Source organism: Poeciliopsis prolifica, unplaced genomic scaffold, assembly GCF_027474105.1.
Source record: "Poeciliopsis prolifica strain line A6 unplaced genomic scaffold, Auburn_PproV2 SCAFFOLD006, whole genome shotgun sequence".
Taxonomy (NCBI): Eukaryota; Metazoa; Chordata; class Actinopteri; order Cyprinodontiformes; family Poeciliidae; genus Poeciliopsis; species Poeciliopsis prolifica.
Window position 1 is genome coordinate 13,741,087 of NW_026562381.1, and position 24,906 is coordinate 13,765,992.

At 36.2% G+C, this 24,906-nt stretch overlaps 1 protein-coding gene and 1 long non-coding RNA gene across 2 annotated transcripts in view; one reads left to right on the forward strand and one right to left on the reverse strand.

The window, feature by feature from the left end:
- The window catches only part of LOC129360413 (protocadherin Fat 2-like), an 88,125-nt gene extending 65,105 nt beyond the window's left edge, over nucleotides 1–23,020 (reverse strand). Inside the window, exons 1-3 of the mRNA XM_055030620.1 lie at nucleotides 22,838–23,020; nucleotides 8,968–12,231; nucleotides 6,679–6,990 (exon numbers count right to left, since the gene is read on the reverse strand). Of these exons, the coding sequence (XP_054886595.1) occupies nucleotides 6,679–6,990; nucleotides 8,968–12,202 (3,547 nt within the window). The 5' untranslated portion in view covers nucleotides 12,203–12,231; nucleotides 22,838–23,020. The remainder of the gene's footprint in view (nucleotides 1–6,678; nucleotides 6,991–8,967; nucleotides 12,232–22,837) is intronic.
- LOC129360414 (uncharacterized) lies at nucleotides 956–21,348 on the forward strand. Its single transcript, XR_008606049.1, has 3 exons — nucleotides 956–1,048; nucleotides 20,251–20,377; nucleotides 20,564–21,348. It is a non-coding gene; the product is annotated as an uncharacterized LOC129360414 (long non-coding RNA).
- Nucleotides 23,021–24,906: the final 1,886 nt, after the last annotated feature.

Here is a 24,906-nt window from a genome sequence, read left to right on the forward strand (position 1 = left end):
CTAATGAAAGTTCAGAATGTTCTCATAGTATAATCTGAGAAGCACACTGCCATTATGTGAAGTATCCGTGGGAATTTCAAAAGCAACTTGCAATAGAATCTTTGTTTGTATCTTGGCCTTCATCTGAGCCGACTGTCTCTTCAGCCACATTTCTACAGATATTTCTGGATGTCACCCAGAACAAAAAGACACTACATTATTTCTCCATTTTATTTTACCTGAGAATATTCATAAGACATTGCTGCACATAAAAAAAAATCTAAGAAAATAACGTTAAGACGTTTTTTATAAAGACACTCCTCAAATGGATTAAGGCCTCCACCATAACATTCGACATATGGCAAAATGTTATTGGCCTCTGGAGAGTCTCAAGGACGTCTTTTGGTGCATTTAAAGGCAGAGTGGGCTCCCCATTAAACATGATATCCTGTGAGAGTTTCAAGAGGTTCAGGAGTAAGGCTCGTGGCAACTGGCGGAGCACATTTGTTCTGCTTTGCTTCCATCTCTGTGCCACAATCTGCAGCGGTCTCGTGCCATCCCTAAAAAGATAACCCCTGAGTCAATTGCCCGTATTGCCAATGTCAGAAACCACCACTGTTTGCACCAACGGTAAACACTCAACTACCAACTGAACACTGACCAAGGAAGCAAGAAGTAAACAAGCACAAGCCACACACCCTAACTGTTCTCACCCTCCTCCTGCTGTAACATCTGCCACCTGGACAGGTGATGAAAACAATCAAAGTGCAACGAGCATGCTGTGCTTTTATTGTTTTGTGCTCTTCTGTTCTGTTTATGTTTTATTTATTCGCTGATTAAATAAATATCAATACATTTATATATATAATTCAGTAGAATTATAATGGCTACTGCAGTACGCAGAGCGTTACAGGAATAAAGAACGGTTCTGTTAGGTTCCAGTTCTCGCTTCTTCAGTAAAGAGCAGTTCAGAAGAATCGGATCGTTCGTGAATGTCACGTCACTTTGGTCAGAGTGTCGCTCCATATCTGCAACATCAGTCAACACCTCCGCACGATAATTCAGCGCAGTGAGTGACGTTTTTTTTTTTCTTATCAAATCCAATTTGTCACTGTACAGCTAGCTTAGCTAACATCACGTCCACAGAGCCTACCTTTCTTTGAGCTTCTTTGAAGTGATGATAGTCCCCACAGTGTGTGAAAGCGAATCAGATTTCTTATGATTTATGCAGCGAGAGACTAACACTTAAGACAGAAACCACTGCGCATGTCTGGTCACGTTATTGCTTGAGTTTTAATCGGTATGTTTTGCATCCAGCGAAAACAAAGCTGTTAAAATTTAGTGATATTTCCACAATTGTGTTTTTTTGTCGTTTGTTTGTTTTTAAAACCCGAGTCACCAATGCCCGAGACAAGACCGAAACCATCAAAAAGTGGCCTGGAGACCAAGACCGGTCTGTTACAAAGAACGTAAGATAGCCGTTGTTGTCGTTAATTTTATTGCCGAGTGCTTTTACTCGGACATGCCCGTTAAACACGCTGGGCAACACTCATGAACGCCAGTAGTATATGATTTTATGGCAGATTCAGCTTGTTAGTTTGAGCTAACGGCAACCTAAGCGCGCTAACGGTCCGCCGTCAGTTTTCTTCGCCCTCACCACGAACCAATGCAAAGCAACTACAGCGCCCTCTGGCGGAATGGGAGGAGTGACTCCAACGTTGCACCCGATAAAAGCCATGATTAAAGAGTGGTGTGATGTTCGTTGGGGGCGGGGAAACAAACATTTTTTTATGTAATTTCCTGTAAATGATCAACTTGATAAAATGCTGATGACATTTTCCATTCTGCTTAAAGCTGAAAGTGATAAATGCACAGAAACCTCCCATATGAGGAAATCTTACAATACAACCATCCATATTCAGCTGCAGCAGAATCACTGTGATACAGCGGCCCGGACAGAAAGCATATCTGCTTGAAAGTATTCAGTTTTTCAAGTATTAATAAACAATGAGCATTTTGATTGCCTTTCCTTCGAAATATGCCTATAAACATGGATCACAGGATATATTGAGATGTTTATGGTGTTTCATGTTATTGGTTAATATGTCTTGCCTTGTTGTTCATACTCATTTTAAGAGAAGCCTTGAGTTTCTCATATTTTGACTTTGGGGTTCATGGATGTTATGATAATAACATTATCTCACCATTTATCAAAATGATGAAAACCAAAAAATGAGTTACTTAATTGTTTCATTTAAAATACAAACTGTGGTATTAAATTTAAATATAAGCTTATTTTCATTTATAAAATGAGCAGACATTTAAAAAGTGTCTTAAGTTTCTAAAAACTTTAAAATTTTATTTTATAGCAAAAAATATTATCAAAAGATATTTAAAGATAATCTAATCTCAACTTGAGCAAGGAATGTATGCTTTCCCCAATGATGTCACTATGACAATGTGATGTATTAAAAGAGATATTTTTGTTTGTCGAAACTCAACAGAATTCTCAATATGTATCTATCTTACTTACTTTTTAATCCATATGTGCTTTGTGGTGAAAAATAAGCCAGAGGTGCATAGTATAAGTTTTGAGTGTACACCCTAAAGAACTATGTAATCATCCTGACAAAGTAATAATTGTTGTTCTTAGAAAACTCCACCAGAAAAGGACATTTATTATCTTTAGTATTCAGTAGCTTATTACACATCTGTTGACAAAGTTATGTGGCAACAGAAATAAAAATATGAGCTGAAATACCACTAAGTTTCAGTCTATACTTAAAGTACACCAATGTGTTGCTTGTAAATTGACCTGAAACAGTTATTGAACTGCAAAGCTACAGTTGGTAATGTGCTATGGGTCTTTTCACGGGGTTACTGACAACAAGAAAGCACAGGATGAGAGATTCACCTTTATGCAGGCTTATGTATCAAATGTCAGATACAAAAACGCATCAAAATTCACCCCTTATCAGTGAATGAATCATAAACTTTCTTTAAAAGTTTGACAAATATGCCGTTTCAAAAAGGTTAATGAAATGGGTACATTCCAAACTTGTCTGGCCTTGCCAGTGCACAACTGCTTTATCACATAATGAAACATATACCAAAGTGGTTTTCTTATGAAGCAGCAGCTTTGATTGTCAAAACTTAATGTGTGATAATTGTCTCTTTTTTTTGAAGCACAACTCATTCCTGCCTGACACTAAAAGTAATTCTTGGCTGAAACCAACAGACAATGCTGCTGTATAAAATATGCTTCTTAGTCAAAAGCATTAGATGTGAGTCATTTCTATCCTGTCAGAACATGAGAGGTTTCTGCACAACTCACCCCATGCATTAGTAATAGGCGGTTTATCTGTGAAAATAAGACAAGGTGGATCATGTTCCAAAGATCCTTTTTCAACAGATCATTTATTTCCCTCATAGTGACTGTATCTACCTAAATTCATGTGGTTTATTCACATTTGTGGATGTAAAAAAAGTATTAATCATTTTAATTTTTAGTTATTTTTCCATATCAGAAAACATAGTTTTCATGGCAACTGAGCAGATGAAAGTAGTCACACAATTACATTTGATTATGTTTTTCTGAAACAAACAAAACTAAAATTCTTTTCTACTGCAAAAATATATATCCAGTTCAAAGTAGAGTTCCAACAAGTTAATTTGATTTCCAAGACATGATTTAATGACATAAGCGAAACAGTTTTTTTTTACCCTAATTTTTCATTGACCCTGTTTCTACAGGAGTCAATGAAACTGCATTGACTCCTGTCAATAAACAATGAGCATTTTGATTGCCTTTCCTTCGAAAAATGCCTATAAACATGGATCACAGGATATATTGAGATGTTTATGGTGTTTCATGTTATTGGTTAATATGAAACACCATATTAACCAATATGGTTAATATGGTTTTGATGCGAAAGCAAACATGATAGTGTAAATCTGAGAAAATTTTCATTTAAAAGCATATCTATTGCTTTTAAAGTAAGTTTTTGCAAGTAAGTTTCAGCAGATGGTTCACTTGATTTACAACTTTTGGAGTAGTTTTACAAAATGATGCTGGCACCAGCATGTTTTACCATAGGGACAGTCAGTATTTGTACGAGTGGAGTTGTGTCATACTCTCTCCAACTTAAAGATAATAGATTGAACAGAGCCCTCTCTGTGACATGTTTAAAGCTAATTTTACTATCCCATAACTCAGTTCTTTAAATGTCTTCTTAACTTTCGGATCTGATCTCTGCTGTTTTCCTTGGTGTCCATTATGCTCTTAATTTAAATTTCACACAGTTGACTCTATCTACTAATTAGGTGACATCTGAAGGCAGGTATTGCTAGTGCAATCAGTATAAGATTGCACTAGCAAAGACGAGTGAAATAGAAACACATATCATAAGTTTTAGATTTGGAAAAAAAAATTATTATAACAAAATAAAGTCCTGTATTACATAAATATGTAGGTCTGTTATTTTACAAATATATTAGTTGTGACAACACAAATACCCAAATGTTCAAGGAGTATGTATTTTTTGTAAAGGCATTGATAAGGGTAAAATTAAATTTATTATTAATGCCTTGGGTTTGTTTTCACTCTAGAAACCCCTTGCATTTTAACAAAACTGTTTACACTTCAGATAGCATTTTATAAGAATTCTACTCAGAAGTTAGAGTGAAAGTTTTAGTTTAGTAGCTTTTCCGCAGAGATTCTGGGTCAGATCCGATCAAATGATCTCAGACCAGACTTGACGTTAGGAAATCCTCAGTATACAGAAATACACAGAAACACAATGAACGCTTTCAACCAAAAACACTCTATTCTGTTCTCGTATCTGCAAGTAAATGAATATCAAATACAGCTGCGCTCAGACAAAAAAGGGTCTTTCCTGGTGTGACACAGCAGAACTGTTTCGACACCTACAGCTCGGCCTGTCTCCTTCTCACCACAACTGGCCTTCTCTTTGTGTAATCCCTCAGTATATTAGCCTTAGGGTGTGGACAAACAGCACAGCAGATAATAGGAGGAGGACAGGACTTGTAGTAACTTGTAATGTCAGTACTCATGGTGCTATCCCTCGGCTGAACATCAAAAGTCCTCACCAGGTAATTGGATTGTAACTGTCAAGAGTTTGTAGAGATACTAAGAGTTTACTGCGACTTTTTTTTAAAGGTTTTACTTCTCCATCAAAATCATGAAGCAGTAAGTTTAGAAGTGACTGCTACTTTATTTGCTTCCAAGTTTTAATTTCAGCTTTGCTCTCTGTGACACGCCTACCTGCACTGCTCAGACTTGTACAAACAGAAACCTTTCAACAGACCGTTTTGTGAATAATGAAACTCCTGCCAGTCTTTACAGCACCTTGTAAAGACTGTAGCCCCTGAATCAAAATGTGAAACTTGCCTTTGGGATGTGCTGAAACTGTGAGAAATGTCTTTTGAGCACAAAGCAAATTTTAGTTAAGGTGTAAATTATTCATAGCACAGGAGGCCGATATTCTTCCTTAAACTGCATGTGCAATAAATAGATAGCAAATGGAAACATGATTGATTTACACCCTTTATACCACAGTGGAGGTTAATTTGCATGTAGTGAGTTAATTAAAAAAAAACTTTTAGATAAATCATTTTACTTTATAATGTAAAAATAAACCATACCTATTTACCCATCTATCTATTTATGATTACCTGTATCTAAGAAACCAAACAATAAAAATTGAGGTTTGAGCCAGCTTCACCAAACCAACAATATTTTGATTTACAATGTAATACAAAATGGCAGCATACAAATATTTTCATTAATGGAAATAATAATTTCCATGAAATTCATGTTCTTCTTTTTTAGAAAAACATTATAGTGTAAGAATATATTCAGAGCTGAAAATAAATGCATTATACAAGAACAGAACGAAAGGACATCTTTTAAATCTAGGGTGTACTTCAGGGAGAACCACATTGTCTTCAATATTGGAAGAGTTATGCGCTATCCAAACAAATTAAAATTGATTCTGCAGTTCACTATTCAATGTTCCAGCTGTTGGTCTCCATAGGATTGGATTTCCTAGCAAAAAAAAACAGTGCTCAAAGAAACAATAAAAAAGTACAAGATCTCTTAGAACGGTCCAATTTTCTGCAAGGAAAACTGGAAATGAGGGTGTAAGAACAACTTGTTTCAAATAGATAAAGGTGAAGCATATTTTCTCAAATAGTATGCCAACATGACTTAGGTTTGTTGCATTTGAATGAATCACACCACATTAGGAACAATCTTCTTTGAACAAAAAAATACCATATCAAAAGAGTATCTCAGCACAAACACTTTTTTCAACCTGATATCCAATGTGATAAAGGGTTGATGATATGTATGGTCTTTTATTGTCTGTAAATAACTTGGACACCAGAGCTAACCATAAGCCACCAATTATGACACTTAATTGAGGAGTTAAACATAAAACTATCTATCCGACAATTAAAACTTGGGCAATGAACCCAAATGGAGCAGGCGAAGAATGCTTGTTTTACTGCTTAAAAAAGAAAAAAAAAAAAAAAAAAAACGTATTGGCCTGGTCAAGCCCAGACCTTAACATTCCTATGTAGAAGACCTGTTATCTATTAAGATCATAGAGAAAACAACCCCTAAGAAAACAAAGATTATACAAGAAGCTGCATATATTTTCTTCGAATTATTTTTACCTGTTTTTGGATCCACATCAAAATACGTCTTGTGAGATTCCTGCATCTGATAAGAAAGCTTCCCCTCAGAGGTTGTGTCCAAATCTGTGGCCAACACCTGGATGACTGAGGTCACTTTATCCAAGTTTTCCTGGACAGATGCAAAATACACCGGCCGGGAAAGCTCTGGAGCATTGTCGTTAACATCCAGAACCTCCAGAAAGACATGAGTCCAGGCGATCAGAGGCTCAGTTCCCAGATCTGTGGCGTAGACAGAGAGCCAATAATGCTGTACCGTCTCTCGGTCCAGCGCTTCTGCTGTACGAATCACACCTGAAGAGCACGAAAAGATTGAAAACATTATAATCCGTTTTACAATAAATTTTCTTTATTTGTTGTTCTCTTGGGAATAGAAGGGGAAGAGAACTTTTACCATTCCGAGCTAACTAATTTGGACAAAACTGTTTTTACATAAAAATACTTAAAAGTCCATTAAAGGCCATATGAAGAACTGTCAATTTAAACTCACAGGGTGAGAACTCAAAAAATTTAAAAAATTAAAAAGAAGAAAGAAAACAGGTAATAATTCAGCACTGTTTCATCATGACGGAGAACTCCATTTACCCTGATTTTATCTGAACCCTAAGTTCAGCAGCAGGCTACTGGTATGCAAGGCCGATATGCTGCGGGCTCACCAGGTATTTTCCATATGTGAACACATTGATGGAAAAATACCAGAGGAAAAAACAACATTCTCTAATGTTGTTTTTGATGTTGTATCAAAAACAACATCAGGGAATGTTGTTTTTGATACAACATGATGTAAATATTCACTATGTTTATAAATTTACTAGAAATGTGTCTGTTCCTCTGCTACATCAACTGTCACTGAAACATTCTCTCTGCAAGCTCAATTAAGATGCTCTTTAGAGATTTCAATCACATCACTTGAACTTTGTCAGAACAAGCAGCAACTTGGAGCTCAGCTTGCAGGTGGACTGTCTTATAATTTCACGCCTATAAGTGGTTTGAGTCTGGTGATTTTTTAATGTGTGAAAATCACAAATGATAATGAATGGACAAGTGATTTTAACACAATGTGAATTACTGAGTGTGGCAAGCTCTCTTTCTGAGAATTTTCAACCAATTTTTAAATTTTATTGAAATGAGTCTCTTTAACATTACTTCAGTAGCTGCCACATAAAGTACAAAATGTTTGAATATGAATATCCATAAGTATCAGTTTCATACCACAGAATCCATAAAAACTGCTGCAAGTTGTGCAGTGCTATGAAAAACATACAACTGATAGGGATCTGACTGCATGGATTTTACTTGATTGAGAGGATTAGTTTTCATTATCTTTTTAAAGTCAAAATAATAAACAATATTTAGGATATTCTAATGTCCCTTCTTGCTCTACAATGAAGAGGTTGTTGTTTATAACCATGAAACTGATCTTCACTACGAAGAAGAAAGCCTGACAAAATTAATATTAAATAACCAAATAAAATTGCTAGGTCAACAAGGCACTTTAAAAAATACTCGTCCATCAGACTGTATTAAGGTGACACAGTTATACTGTGTACATCGTAAACACAGCTGCAAACAACTGCCTAGGAAAACAATAGATGCTGGCTTGACCTCTCATAGTTGAAGAAATAGAAGCATTATAATTACTGACGATGAAAACATTGGAAGACTGTGTAGTTGGTTTTGATTCTCATTATTTAATTGACAAGCTAATCTCTAAATATTTTTCAATTTACATGCATATGCCAATTGTGATGTTTATGTTGCATTTTCTCATTGCTTTTAAGTTGTTTTTCGTTTATGCTGTCTTGCAGACATGGATTATACTGCAGTATTATGTGACATCACACTGCAGCACTTTTGTCTAATTTAGTGTTATTAATGTCCCACTAACTTTAAATATCACCACCTTTGGAAAAATAATGACCTAAGTCAATTTTTGCCTCGTGATTTTTTTCCCAAAAAAAAAAAAATATGTATTTTTTTAATACCTTTTAGAAAAACCGACTTAGGCCATTGTTTTAGTAACAATGTGGATAACATCTGGCTGAAGAAACTATTTATAAATATATTGGATTTTCTTATCAATGTGATCTTTATAAGACATTCATAGTATTAGTGCTTCAGGCCGTTTCATATTGAACTGATGCTAAAAACTAACTTGACAAAAGTAGAGTGTTTTTTGTTACTCTACCATACAATTTAACAACAAACTCAAAATGTATTTAAAATTGCAACATTTTATTAAAACAGTGGAAGAAAGCTCAATTTATTTACCTGCTTCTTCATCAATAGAGAAAACTCCAAGCCCAGAGCCATCACTGATATGGTATCTGACCACAGCATCTCGACCTACATCTTTGTCTGAAGCCGAGACCATTACCACAGATGTCCCCACTGCTGCATCCTCCAGCACTGCTGCTTCATACACAAACTCTGTGAACACTGGCTTGTGGAGGTTTTCATTGACATCCAGAACCTCAATTTCCACAAAACAGGATGATGACAAGGAGCGAGGGAGGCCGTGGTCCACGGCTTGAACTGTGAGATTGTAAGCTGGTCGCCTCTCAAAGTCCAGCTCACGTTCCAGGGTCAAAGTTCCAGTAGATGAGTCAAGATGAAAGATCCCACTCTCTGTGCTCATTAGTCTGTATGTCACCAGACCTCCACTACCTAGGTCTAAGTCTTCAGTCTCCACCCAGACAAGCAGAGTTCCCACAGGAACATCTTCTGCAACTTTTATATGATAGCCCTTTGGCACAAATTTAGGTGTGTTGTCATTTATATCCTCCAAAATTACCACCAGGTTAGTGGTAGAGAACAACTGAGGACCAAGTCTGGCTTGGTCTGTGGCTCTGATCCAGAGGTCATGTTTGGGAGAGTTCTCTCGATCCAATGGACTCGTCACAATCACCTCTCCAGTCAGTTCATCAACTCTGAACGTGTCAGTTGGAGTCAGGAAGGAATATAGGACATTTCCATTCAAATCTGTGTCAACGTCTACTGCTCTGGCTCTGAAGATAACAGAGTCTTTCTCAGCATTTTCAGGTACTCGAATCACATATCTGTGCTGATCAAAAACAGGAGGGTTGTCATTGACATCTACTACGTTTACAGCGAGGAATTTCCAGGCAGATGTTTGTGGTGTTCCCAAGTCATAAACTGTAATGTTCAGAATGTAGAACTCTTTGGTCTCTCTATCCAGGGGGCAAGCTAAACGAAGTTCTCCAGAAAACGTGTCAATAGCAAAACACCCATCTTCATTCCCTGTTGATATTGCATACACAAGCATACCGTTATAGCCAGAGTCCAGGTCTGTGGCCTGGAACTGGAGAATGGTTGAATTAAGTGTATAGTTCTCAGGAACATCAATAGAACTGGGAATGCTCTTAGCAATTTTGGGAGAATGTCTGTTAGTGATATGGATATCTGAGAAAGACTCTTCTTCTTGGTTGATTAAAACTGGCTTTATTGACTCTATTAGTTTATCAGTCATCTGTTTAAAAATGCCTGTTTCCAAGCAGCTCACTGTTGCATTCTCACCTTTGTTTGTGACAGTTACTCTTACAACTGAGACTTCAGAGTGATGTTTTCCATCTGTTGCAACAACCCTCAGGGTAAATGAGCCCTCCTGTGGGGGAATTTGCTTTTTAAGAAAGATTGAACCAGAAATGGAATCAATGCCAAAGATTTGGGCCTCGTTGCCTGATTCTATTTTGTACTGGAGCTGCTGCAACTCATCTAAATCAATGGCCGAAATCTCAGCAAGTATGTGTCCCACTGTTAAATCAAGCGGTATTGTGATGTTGCAGCCAACTCTTTCAAACAGAGGGATGTTATCATTCAAGTTGTTCAGGGTTATTGTCACGGGGCATTCGCTGACCTGACTGAAGGGGCTGCCACTGTCCGAAGCCCAGACTCTTAGGTGATACCGTCGTTTCATAAGTTCATAGTCTAGGTGTTCAGAGGTTGAGATAATGCCTGTAAATGAATCTATAGTGAAAGGTAAAGGTCCAGAACTTGCAATGGAGTAGGTAACAAAGCCATTTTTGCCTTCATCAATATCTGAAGCAGCAACTTTTAGGACACTGCTGCCAACAGGCATGTTTTCATCCACTGTCGCCTGATATGACGTTTGTCTGAAATGTGGATTGTTATCATTCTCATCAGCAATCTTGATCACAATATGAGTCTCTGCTTCACCATGATTGGCCACCACATCAAATTCATATCGTTTTTTCCTCTCATAGTCAAATTTATCTGCAGTTATGATAATCCCAGTTTTGGGATGGATTTTAAAATTCAAGCTGTCTGGATTGTTTTTGATGCTGAATGTAACATTTTGGTAAAAGAAAGTGACAGAAACTTTAATTACATGAGTTTTAGGAGGGGAAAACTCACTTAAGGTGACAATATAGGTGTCCTCAAGAAATGTTAAAGGCCAATAAGGGCCTGCTGGAATGTGAATTTCTGTAATTGGAGACAAAATGCTTGGAGAGCTCCTATCTTTAGCTTGAAGGGACAAATTCAACCCAAAAGGACTTTGAGACCACACAATTCTCTTTGTTGAAATCACTTGGAAGTCCATGCTTTGCACTCCTGAAGGGATTATCTCAAAACACTGGTGAGGATCCCCATTTACAATATAAAGAGATTCCACAGGCTTGACTCCTGCTTCAACATGGATGCTAATATCTACATCTCCATCTGCAGACACTTTGGGTTTTGGGGGAGGTGTGATGACTGGGAACTCCTTTGGCATCTTTTGTATGTTGACTGTGACTCGAGCAGTGTTTCCAAATTTTTGAATGCCTGATATCTTTTTTGTTCTGTCTTCTGCTAATACTATGAGGTCATATCTCTGCATTCGAGTGTGATTGAGCTTTTTGACAAGGGTGACCACGCCTGTGAATGGATCGACAGAAAATGGATGAGCTCTGCTTGTGAAGGAGTAAAAAAATTCAGCATTGGTTCCAATGTCAGCATCTGTTGCACTGACTTTGACCACACTCGTCTTGAGTGGAGTGTCTTCCCTTATATTCACATTGTACGATGCGGGATAGAAAAGCGGCTTTAAGTCATTAGTATCGAGCACGTGAATAAACACCTTTGTCTTAGCCTGTAATTCAAAAGTGCTTTCTGTTGCTTCCACTGTGAGAGTGTAGCTATCTCTAACCTCCCTGTTCAACAGAGCTGAGTTACTGCTGCGAGTTTTGATCCTAAGGAAGCAGAAATCCCCCACTGATAGAGCCTCTGCTTGGAAAAACTCTTCATCGTCACCTGCAACGATGTTATATTTGATGTCCCACAATAGGTCGTTCAGTGAAATACCCATCTTCACAGGGATCTCAACATACATCCGTGGGGCAGAGTTTTCATTGATAGTGGCATTGTAAAGATGGTGTGTGAAGCTTAACAGAGAGGAGTCTTTTCCTTTTCCCATTAATCCATTGCACTTTGCTACAAGGAGAAATGTCACCAAAGTGAAGAGTTTGGTTCTTGATATTGCCATCCTCAGTACCTCGTTGTCTGACCTCAGACCTGTGAGAAGGAAAAACAGGAGTATTAAAGGATGTATTCGCCTTTAAATGAGGAACAAAAGAGGCTTTGAAGCTAAAACAATGGAGTCCTATGCTCATGTTTGTATCGACTTGTTCATCTGCACATAACACACTTGTAGTCATAACTAATACCCACATTATTATGTATACACGGTACACAGCCACACAACAGCAGAGAGGAGGTCTGTGGCGTGTTTGACTCGTCCTAACTTGCCCATAAAGAAAAACTGTAAAACAAGTAAAACAGAGCAGTGTTTCAGGGCCTTCAAGCTGTTTCAGACAGGTGGCTTCTAGATCCCTTCCTCATAATTATTCCTTTGGAGAACAAGAACTAGAAAGAAAAAAAAACAATGACACAATTCTCTCTAAGCTTCTTCTTTGGCTTCTTGTATTGTTCAATGACTTGGTGCCTTGCAGATGACAGCAAAAGGTTAAGCATGGATCTTATTTTAAATGGCTGTACCAGTAATAGCTGACATGAGTCACCAAACTGCTGCATTCATATCATATTCAACATAAGATTCTGAAATGTTAGACAAAGATGACTATCAGAACAGTTAATATGGACCCCATTGCATAGTGCTTAATTATTTCTTGAAGACTGAACTTCTTTTTAGTTATTGTTCATAAAGCCAATATGCAGCAGGTAGGCATGGCATTCATTGCATTGTGCTTTGATGCTGTTTCATCAACAAGTACTGATAAAAAATCAAAAGACTACCTCCAAAATCTGAATCCTGAAATGTCCCACAGCATTGAACAAATATAAACCTTATGTAATGGTCTGCTGAAAACACTAAACTAAATCAGAGTAAAAGCAAGAGTGGTTCATAAAAAATGATGGACTAAACTTTAAGGTCAGGTTGGTGCCATTGAATCCAAAGCTTTATGAAATGAAATTACATCAGACTTATATAGAGCTTTTGAGAAAAGTGAGAGACTCTTTACATAAAATCAGTCATTCCCATTCAACTACACATTTACATGCCTTAAATCAACTCTACCATTTGTACTTTATTTGTGAACAGCATTGTGGACCCCAATCTATCAAAGTTTTTACTGTATATAACCTTAAAATATTGATGTTAAGATTTATACATTTTTAAAATTGCACTGTAATTAACTACTGTGACATCTTAAGGTTGTTACAGAATCTACTTCTTTTATTAGGTATTATCATGACAAGAGAACTTTTTTTTTGCCAACAAATGAAAAGAAAGGATACGCATATAGAACCAGAGAGGTAGTGAAAAACTAATTTGTAGTTTCACAAAAAATAAACAAAACACTATAATAGCAGAACACCACATGAGCAGGAAGAAGTTAAGCTGTAAAAACATTCATTTTGTTCATTTACAAGGTTTTCTTCTATTATTTGCACACAATCACTCAAAATGCAGAACAATAATTAGAGCAGATCAAAGATTTACTGACATCAGAGGAATGAAACAAAACTCCATGCATTGTATTCATAGTTAAAAAAGCTACCTGACACCACCTGATATCACTCGAGCATCCAGTTATATGAAGAAATGTGACAGAAGCAAACAAAGAATGTTTACAAAAGCCTGTGTCATATTCTAAACCAGCAATCCATGTGGGATCTGAAAACACTGAGCATGCATGTGTTTGACTGGCACTGGTGGTTTCAGTAATGGATTCCAGGTATGTGGGATTTTATCTTGAATCGTTCGCTGACAGGTATTCAGATTATAACCGTCAGGGTGCCACTTGGATTTCAGCTTCTATCTGGAGAATCTTGTCAGCTTAGGGAAAATTGGGCATTTCAGATCTACCGCACAAAACTTTTTCCCCATATATTTTGTCTTTGCGTTACCATCACTTGTAATTCATAATGTTTGCGTTTACATATGACATTGTGCTCCATTTCAATAAGAATTAACGGCATAAATATTCTGTCATTAAATATACAGTATTGAGACTATAGGTAACATATTTTGATGTATATAGTGATGCAAGGCAGATTAATTAAGGAAAGAATTACTGTATTTGGAAATAAACAGCATTATATTTGACGGTAAACTAAACCTGGTTCAAAACAAGTCTTGTAAAACCAGAATACATTATAAAATACTAAATGTAGTTTTAATATTCATCTTGAAATGTGCATTATTTAATATGTATTGATAGACCTTCACAAAACAGTGATGACAGAAGATATATTCATGTATCTGTATATCAACTTTAGATTTAAAATGTATTTTTGACATACAAATAATGACTAATGGTTCTGTACTTCTTGTAATTTAACTTGCCTGATGACAATGCAGGAAAGTTGCTAAAGAGTATTGAATCCTCTTTAGCAACACAATATCACACAGCAGAAATACAAATATTTGTTCAGCTAAAGGTAAATCCTTTAATGAGCAACCAGAGGAGGGTGATTTAAAAAGGAGATGAGGATGGATTACTGTCTGACTACAAACACTGTTCTGTTCAAGTACAATGTACCTAATATCAAACATGTAATGAATCCAACAAATCAGCCCTGTTTGCTTTGTCATCCCTGGCTAATATATGTTTGCTCTCATAAACTGCAAAGGGGTTAGGTGTGTGGAAGCTGCCTCGACTGTTCAGAATCTTTCAAACCACATAGCTTGACAAAAACAAAACTATTGACTTTCTGTTCTCCCAGTTTTGAGCTTGTCAGCTACTTTCACATCACATCTTTTCATGTTTATTCTTTCATCAAAAGACAAAGCTCTGCAGGGCAGAGGCTTCAGGATGTTACTGTTGGTTCAACTAACAAACAAACTAACACCTCCCTCCTTCTGTGTGCTCCAGCAGGTGACCTGCAGCCACATGTTCGGCTCCAGCTTGCTGGGTCACATTTCGACATCACCCCACATGCCTTGTGGGGTGATGTCGATGTATGTTGTCGAAAGCTGTTTTTGCAGCTTTTCTTCACCCCATCAACAATCTCTGTCTGTCAATGAGAGCATGATCAGCTTGTACTTTCTGCTGTGTTGAAACCTACAACAAACTCACACACTGTTAAACACAATGCAGGCAAGCTCTCTGAAGTTTAAAAGCACTTGTTCTGCCAAATATTTTTGACATAGTGGATTACCACCAGCAGATTAAATATTTTTAATCTCATCTTTCATATCATGTATAGAAAAAGATTCATTATTTATTACGAATGATGATAGATCTTGCAATCGATCTCTATTTCTATGCAGCTTTTGAAAATAAGGTATATTACGTAATTCTCAATTTTTAGTGAAAACATGATTTCACTGCAAGTGTAGCTTTTACAACGTACTTGCAGATGATATTAATCTCTGATGTGAAATAAAAACACTCAAAAGTTTAAGAAGCATATATTACAACTTAAAATGCTGGAGACAAATTAATATTTGGTTCTGAATTCTGAAGTAGTCATGTGAACTAAACATTAGGACATTAATCGTGAGGTTACCATTTTATCTGTTATTCATCTGGGTGTTTTGGGGGGAAGGATGGATAATTATAGTTGTTCAGTCTGAAGTGAATACGTCCATTTCATTTTTGTTAAATGTGTAAATATTGTAAATTTGATAGAGACATTTAGTGGTTGGCTAAAGCACGTTTATTGGTTTCCTTTTTTGAGAATATCAAGACTTATGATATCTGCCAGATGTTTAAATGAGTTACAAAAAAGACACCTGCCTCAGTGTAAAAACTCATTTCTTGTAGAAATAACTTATTGGTTTGAATCTGACATTTGAATGTCAACAAAATAAACATGAACTGATTTTTTTGTCTTTTGTAAGATTTATTCTGACTATGATTGTTATTCTGAACCATTTAAGCATTTTGTTATGCTAAAGATGAATTGTTTTGGATAGTAGACAACTGAGAAGCTTGACCTCTTTATTCAACTCCATAAGACAATTTTTTGTACTGTGGTCTATAACTTAATGACAACAATCTTAATTTATTTTCAGGACTAAATAAAAAAAATAAAAAAAAAAAACTTGTATGGCATTTTGGAGTAGAATATATTCAGAAAACAGGTCATCAATGCAAGTTTGTTCTCTCCAGCACAGAGCTATAGTGCATTTGTTGAAAAGGTATCCATTTCCTGTGTGATGATAACCACTTTAATGAGATGAATCAAGCATCTGCATGCCTGCAAGTCTGCCACTGAAAACCCAGAACTTTATGACAAAACTATAAAAAATGGGTAAAAGGGTTCATACCTTACAGCTATCATTATCTCTGTGTTCTAAAGAAACCTATAATACGTGTTGAAATAGTTGATGAATAAAAAACATCATGGTCTTCCTTTTGTCCCTGACGATAGAGGATTATACCTTTTGCTACTGCTTGTGCAATTGTGTTTATCACATGAAGCTTGTTCCTATTTTTTGTAAAAAAAAAAAAAAAAAATGGAGCAAAGTGATTACACCCCTGTCATTTAGAAGAAAGAAGAGATGACATCTTGGCTCTAACACAATATCTCAGTAATCACGTCAAAAAGCTGCTTTGGTTCAGGGTGTTTTAAAAGAATAAAAAATGGGAAGAAAAAACAGGTCTGGTGCATATTTCTATAAAGTCAAATTGGGATTCATCTGTATATCTTATTTCTGTAAAACGTATTCTATTTCTCAACTAAAAATATAATATATACATTAATTCTATTGTTTGTCTCTGTACAAACAATAGAGTTAATGCAACACTATAGTTTGTATAGATATGTTGTCTCAGAAACTTTGTTGATTTCGTGCTACCTTTTGTAGAAAAGTACAGGATACATGAGGACACTAAGATACAAGGTTGACTGAATAAGATTTTATCATAGCAGTTTCTTTTTCCTGATTTACATGCCAGGTGTCTTTCAAATTTGCATGGCAGTTATCAAAGAAGGATGAGTTACATTTTCACTCCTGATCATGTAGGGGACAGAGCAAACATGAAGAAGAAGGTGCTCTGGTCAGATGAGTGCCTACAAAATAATCTGCAACGCTCCATCCCCACATAGTAGCTGAATGTGAGCATATGCCACATTTTCATATTTTTATTTGTGAAATGATGAACTGCTTACAGTGGATTTTTTTACGTGCTAGGAATTACTTTCTGTTTACCTCTTTAGAAAATGACAGATTTGTTTTTCCATACTATCCCTCATTGTTTTTAGTGTAGTCATTAATGCATCCTCTTCTGTATTTGCATGATTGTCAAGTTCAATTTCCTTTGTATCCATTACAAAAAACAACACCTTTAGGCTTTACACTGGTACAATCTGTGACAGTAATGAGTTTGTGATGGAATATTAGGCCATGAGGGATGAGGAGCATTCACTTGGTGTTTCCCATCTTTTGAATACAAAAGATGGTTTACACCTTTCATCTCTGCTGGGAATCACAGAGAAAAATGACCCCAAACTGTCATTCTAGACAATTAGGTATTACAGTAAGGATTAATGGCAGGTGGTCCCAGTCAAATTAGAAATTGTAAAACAAAAAACAACAACAACAAAATCATGCAGATCATCAACATTACAGGCCATGTTCAAGTTCTCTTGTGTCTAAAAATGTGACACAAGGGAAGAGTTGTTAAGCGACTGCAAACATTAATGATACAAGGAAGAATTTCTAACCAAATGTTAAAATGTTTTTCATTAAATATGTTGCTGATTTGGATCAAAAATCTAAAAAGGTTCCAGTATTATATATATATAAAATAAGCTTTTTTTCAGCTGTAAAGAACTTGTTATAATTTCCCTGAATTCCTACGTTATAGGTTTGATCCAAATTATCAGGCACTGGTTAAACTCACTGTTTTCTGTGAAATAGCTTGGGTCATTCACAGCTGTGTGGGAGAGCCAGATTTAAATCCAACATATTACGCAACGTACTGTGCTATGAAAAAGTAGTTTTCCTGTTATAAATTTAATTTTCCTTTTTGCTTAAATGGTTGCCAAAAAATTTAAACATTGGGCAAAGATAATCATACTAAGTCTATAAAGAACCTACAAGATTATGAGTTTATAAAAGAGCAATCTAAAGAAGCCAGACCCTGTGGAAATATAATCACTCCCCTTGGTAAATGAATCAGAATGAATGGCCCCATTTTTTCTTTCGACAGCTATGTTCAACTTCATTAGCCTGGCCCAGGGCTAACTACTGGTAAACCTGCACAATCAAGAACTCAGATGAACAGAATCTTCTTGGCGACATGAAGTAGAACATGAAACATTTAGTAGATGGATACCAAATTAACGTATCTCTTGTTTTATGAGGAGCAAACAATTTGAGCACAAGTAAAGAATTTTTAAAATTGATTCTGGTTTCTACAGGTTGCAAGTCCAAAGTTGTATGCATTATGCTTAAACCTTTCATTGCCTGTGTTTTATAATAACTGTAATGCTGAATTTAAAACACAGATAAAGTGGCCAATACAATAATCCAGCCCACTTGTGACAAATGCATGATTTATTCTTTACTCATGATTATAAATAACTTTTAGCTTTTTTTTTTTTTTTATCTAACAAAAGGCAGATTTGGTAGTAAAGCTTATATGGTTTTGGAAATTTTGATTATTATACCCAAATGTCTTGCATCAACCAGAATGCAAAATAACTTCTAAAGCAGATTAGGCTTCAATTTTCTCTCATAAAATAACAGTTGAGGATTACACAATAAGCAAGAAACAATATAAAATTTTATAATATCAGGGACAAAACCACTTCCGTTGTTTCTCACATTTGTCAGCAGTCACAATTATGGTAGTTCTGTGATAGTTTGAAGACTCTTTTCTGCTTCAGGGCCAAGAAAATTCACCTTCACTGATGAAATCATGAATTTTACACTAGAAAAATTCATGAAAAAGGTTAGTTACAGTCAGCAGATCACAACATCAGGCTTGAACACATTTGGGTTATGTAAAATGAGAGTGATGTGGAGCTTCATTGTCTGTGACCTTGAAAAAGCCAATCATAGTGTAAAACCTTCCAATTTTGCTAAATCAGAAATATTCTCACATAGAAGACTGGACCAGAGTTCCTCCACAAGGAATTTAAAGACTGATTGCCAGTTATTGCCAACAGTTGAAAACAGTTTTTGGCGCCAATTGTTGCACAACCAGTTATTAGAGTTATGGGGCAATTACTTTATGACACAAGGCCAAGAAGTGAAATGATCAATTGAAAACTGCTTGCTTTCTTCACTCAGACTGGCAAGGTCTGACAATAATAATATTTAAAAATAAGATCTTAGGAAAGTAAAAGAGCTAGAAGTAACTCAACAATAATGAGGATCAGAAACTGACTGATTCAAGTAAATATTGGGATTATCCAGATTTTGTCCAGCATTCATGTTTTACTTCAAGAAGTTAATGTTTCAGCATATCATTTTGGCTTCTTCAGTTGTTTGGGTTAATGCTAATGAGTGCATAATAAACACTGTTCACAGTCATCAAAATGTGACTCAATTGGTTCAGCTGAGTGTGTGGTTCTCTGCTATAATTATTGTAATTTTTGTGTACCTAACGACTGTTTGGTTACTCCTGGTTGTACAATAATTTTCCCATCAGGCATAAAATAATTGAAGCCACTGATGATTCTGTAAAAACAAACAAATGCCTGATTATATAAGCTCATAAAGAGGTCTTCTTTCTTTTAAACAATAAATGAAACTTTGGGTGATATTTGGGGGATAGGGATGGACAAGTTGCTCTGTCTTGTTTTCTGACAAAAATGCCTTCAAGCACTCTGTTCTCACTTTATTACTTTTTCCTGCATGATTCTTATTAGTTCACAGCTCTGACCTTTGACTTCTGAGCGAATGACTCCAGTTGGCAGTAAGATTTATTCTCCTGTTGACTTTCTCAAAAAGATGACATTGCAACCACTTTGACAGTAAAATCTTAATGGTCAATTTTCCATCTCTGTTTTTGTTCAATTAAACATTTGGGTCATGTTTTAAATAAGTAAAAGATGTTTTTTGTTTCCACAACATAAAAACTTAACTTTTTTTTTGTTTTACTTTCACAGTCACTGCCATTGTTGGAGTTCACTGAGATCAGACTTCTTGGATTAAGTTAGGATGAGGTTATGACGCTAACCCCTGTCTGGAATTAGAGAGGGGCGTGGCATTCACTTTACCTCTCTCACACCCACAGTAAGTAAGGCTTTAAATTAAGCTTTGAGGTTGTACTGCAATAAGTCTCTGCTTTTCTGGTCCAAAAGGAGTTAACAAACAGCCCGAGCTTAAGGCATCCAATCAACTCCTGAGCATCTTTACAACTCAATTTAATGTATTTGATTTTCATGTAATTTTTTTTTTTTTTTTTTTTTTTTTTTTTAGGTTTGGATGACTCTTATTTTGGAATTCTGTGCCTTCGATTTTCTTCTGCTCTGATAAACTCTGCATAAAGAAGCCACAGAATGTTACTGTCTACACAATATCTTATGAACTGTGAAATTGAAAATTTCAGGAAAATAGTCCAGGTAGGAAAAGCCTGTCAGGTGCTTCATCATGCTATCAGGATGGCTCAATAAAGCTTTGCAGGTCATACATCAAATCTGAGTCAAGCAACCTGTGCAGAAACAAATATGACAGGTTTTAGCATTAACTTGGCTCTTTTATATGAAGCCTTAAGCATATCATATCAATACAAACTCCAAAGATCAAATGTTTTGAGGACTAGAATAACTATATTAAGCTCTTGGGTACACAGTTTTACGAATGCCAAGGCAAATGATTCTGATGATTCTGATTTCTCAGAATTATGACATGGAATGACTCTTTTAGCAATAAGTTAATTAAAAGTTACATTGTCCCTGAAATGCACCACACACACAAGAAGTGGAACATTAATAAACCACATAATTTACATGACATTATGGCTATTAAGATTATAAAATTAGAGGACTATTAGGGGACCCCTTGCTTGGTTTTGGGCACTTGAGAAGGGAGAATATTATGATAATGGAAAATAATAAAAATAGCAATGAAATCATGAGTCAGTAGAAGTCTAATGATTGCATTATGTTCTCTTTACACTGTGCCATCCTACACACAGTAAAGAGCTGTTGGCTACTGGAAGCAATAGGGTAAACATGTCAAAAACAACTTAAGACTTGAAACTCATCCTGAGCCAATATCCTTGGTCCCAAAGTGGTGTCAGAGATGGATCAGTTTCATATTGTAAGAGTGGACACCGAAACGGCTGGTCTGCCGGTTTGAGACGTTTCTATCACGTTTAACAATCCAAACCAGAGCAGCATAAATAGGGGGTATCCTTTATGGCAATACAATTTTATCTCTGTGTGAAACAGCTGTCTACAGAGCTGGGTCACATCAAGTGAAGGGTGAGGGGTTGAGTGAAAAGGTCGAAGATGTTCCTTTGAGTTAAATGGATCCCACACACAAATAAGCACCCACGCCCAGTCTCACAACGAAGGCCATAATTACAGAAAGGGTCAAGAAATGCCTCTGCAGGATTCCCAGTTAGATTCTCTATCATTCATTCAGACAATTTTGACAACCAGAATTGAGCAGGTGTGGTTGGGGTAGACACAAGTCTAGTTTTAAACTACTGAGGTTTTCACTTGACTGATTAAATATCTCCAATTTAGACAGAAACACAGGTCAAAAGTCCAGCGGGTTCATCTGATGGTGCATTGCTCATTCTACTGCTGGCAGCTTTGTTCATTCTTTATCCACATCTGGACTTTTTTTTCCAAAAATTATAACAACCACATTGTCTGCCATCAACCAGTTTTAGTTTTCCCTTAAAATCATGTGTGAGGCTAGTAGAAAACTCTTTGTAAACACAGTGGTCTGAGCAAGTTAGTTGTAATATTTAAACAATTATAAAAACATTTTGTGAAATTCCATAAGTCAGTCTATAACCAACTTATCTAAACTAAATTAAAACTGTGATTTATTCTTCAAAAAGCTAAACAAAGCAACATAGGGAATTTCTTACAAAAGATGTTTTAGCAAAAAGAGCAATTTGTATCAGGAACATCGTTTGTCGATATTAAAGTCCTGAGTTGACCATATTTCGAAGGTCATCTGATTTCCCACTCATCACACACACACTTCTGTTAATGTGTGTGTGCGATGCAAGAAGACATTGTAGGAAAGTGACAGAAGGCAGAGAATACACTTTCACCTCAAGGCCAAACCAACTTCTGAATTGAAAACATGGTTCATCTTCTCTTGTCGCTGCAAAAGTTTGGGCATATGCTCCAATCTGATTGAGCAATTCAGTTTCTCACAAAGTGAACCAGGTGAAAGTTGAAAAATGAAAAGCAAGGAGAAAGACGTTTTAGGTGAGTGGAACTGCATGTGCTGACTTGCATAAAACATGTCAGAGCTCTTCACTGTTCTCATGCAAATGTCAGGTTTAAAGTCTGTGTTGTTTGTGGAGTGACCTAAACATCCCAAATTATTCACTGAAAAGCATTTTGAAGAGAAACCAACATGTTCGGTTGAGTGACATTTTAAAGGTTTTGCTCCACTTGTATATCCACTTATACATTACTACTATTTAGCAGTAGTAATGTAATAATAATGTAGTGGCTTTCTTCAAAATGAACAGTGTGAATTGGAGTGTAGCAGTAAACTTACCTGAGGTCCAGTTAGGAGACTCTTCCAGGAATACTTTCCCCCTTGCAAACGCTTCAGGAACTTAAAGAAAACTCTGAAGGCATTGTGACAACCAGCATACTCCCACAGAGCTATTCTGTGCAGTCCTTTGAGAAAATGAAATACACTCACGTAAAGTTGTTCAAGTTGGTGTTAGCTCCTTCAAAGTTGCTGCAATGGAGAGCTACTGCGACATCTCAAAACCTCCCTCAGGATCTCCATCCACTCCACCCACTTTTGACTGTCCCTCCTCTCACACACTCACACACACACGCACACGCACACTCCCTCCATGTGCCCAGATTGTGGGCCTCCTGCTTTTCTTGCCTGTGGGCTCAGACCTTTGGGCCAAATCCAAATTCGTCTTGCTTATGTGGATGTGTACATACCAGGCCTGTGCATGTGTATGTGTTTATGTGTCTTTTTGCATTTCTCACCTTGTAATTCCCTTTTTTCCGACAGTTAATATGTGTGTGTAATAGTTTCTTAACAAGAAGTCCACTGTATTGCATTATTGCACAATGTAAAAACACACTGACCTTGTGTGTGCCTTTACAAGTTTTTTTTTTGTGTGGTTTTGGGAACTGACGGGATGCCGCCATCCTTGCATTCCCTCTGTCCAACCACAACATTTGCATCACTTTACTCTAAGACCATGGGAGTATTAAAATGCTATATTCCTCTGAAATAAAAATAAAATAATAATAAAAAAAACACTGTTTTTTTAACCTAACTGTATTAAGATAATAGGGATGGGGGATGTTCACTGATAAATTAGCCTTTAGCTTGAAGTAATGAGTGCTGCCATATTGCAGTGTGAATGGATCACTTTCTACGTTGTGCAGTACGATGATTGTAATGGAAGAGGTGTTGTTTAATTCAGCAAGAATGAACTGTGTGATCTGGTGAACGGATCCTTTTAATATACTTTTCTAGAGATTCAGTACACTCAAATTATCTGCCGTCACTAGTTTGCAAACAACTTGGTGAATTACTGCCACCTTAAGTTTACAAATGGATAATTAGCAGGTGAAAAGAGAAAAACAATGATTATAGCAATGTATTTACCAGTTAAAAGTGTTTTCCTATTGAGAAATAGGTTTGTAGACTGTACACACATAAAATCATACTAAGACATCAACACATTGTCAAAACAATAGTCTATTTTGTAGCAATTAACTGTTTGAATACTCTGTACCTTTTGTATAGCAGTCTTAATTGTAAATAATTTAATTGAGAACTAAATTAGGCAAAATGGTTAAGTACTGTCCTGCAAAACAACTAAATTATTTACCAAAGTATTTTCCTTTTAGCTTATAAACACAAAAATATAGAAAAATCCACCTTCCCTTGTTGAGTCACTACTTTGTCAGGCAAAAGAGACTGTATTGGAAGAAGCAATAATAAAAATTGTGCTATTTGTTCACAAAAGTAAACTTTTAATGGAGGCCACACACAAAGTCATCTTTTCTGAACTGATGATTGTGGGTATTATTACTATGATTAAAACCTAAAAAAGAAGGGGGTTATTCACTGTTTGTCTGTGTTTGCAACAGACTCATCAGGCTATTGTGTTTCTGTTGTGTAAACCCTGCAGGTTAGCATTTTACACACCTCTTTAAGTCCTGGCTCAGGGCCATTAATGGTTGGGAAGAAGGGGGGAGAACAATGGATTTTGTGGGAGGCTCGTCTTATTTATCATGTCAGGCTCAACAAGCATTAAGTAATTTTGTTCATATGAAGACCCGAAAACCTGAATATCCACTAACAATGACCTACAATTACCACTGATTATGTTCTCTAGGTCTTATGTCCTAGAGAAGAAAAACTATTTTAGATCTTTTGTGATTCCTAGAAAAAAATAAATTTTGTGACTAGTAGCCGAATTATGTGTATAATTCTCATTGCGTCAATGGACTAAAAATTAAATGCTTGGTTTATATAGAAGGTGTCCTTCACAACAAGTGTAAAAAAGTTAGAATGTATGACATGACCTCAAAAAAGTTACTATGATTTTCAGTTTTCAGCACTAAAGAACTGTCCAATTTTAT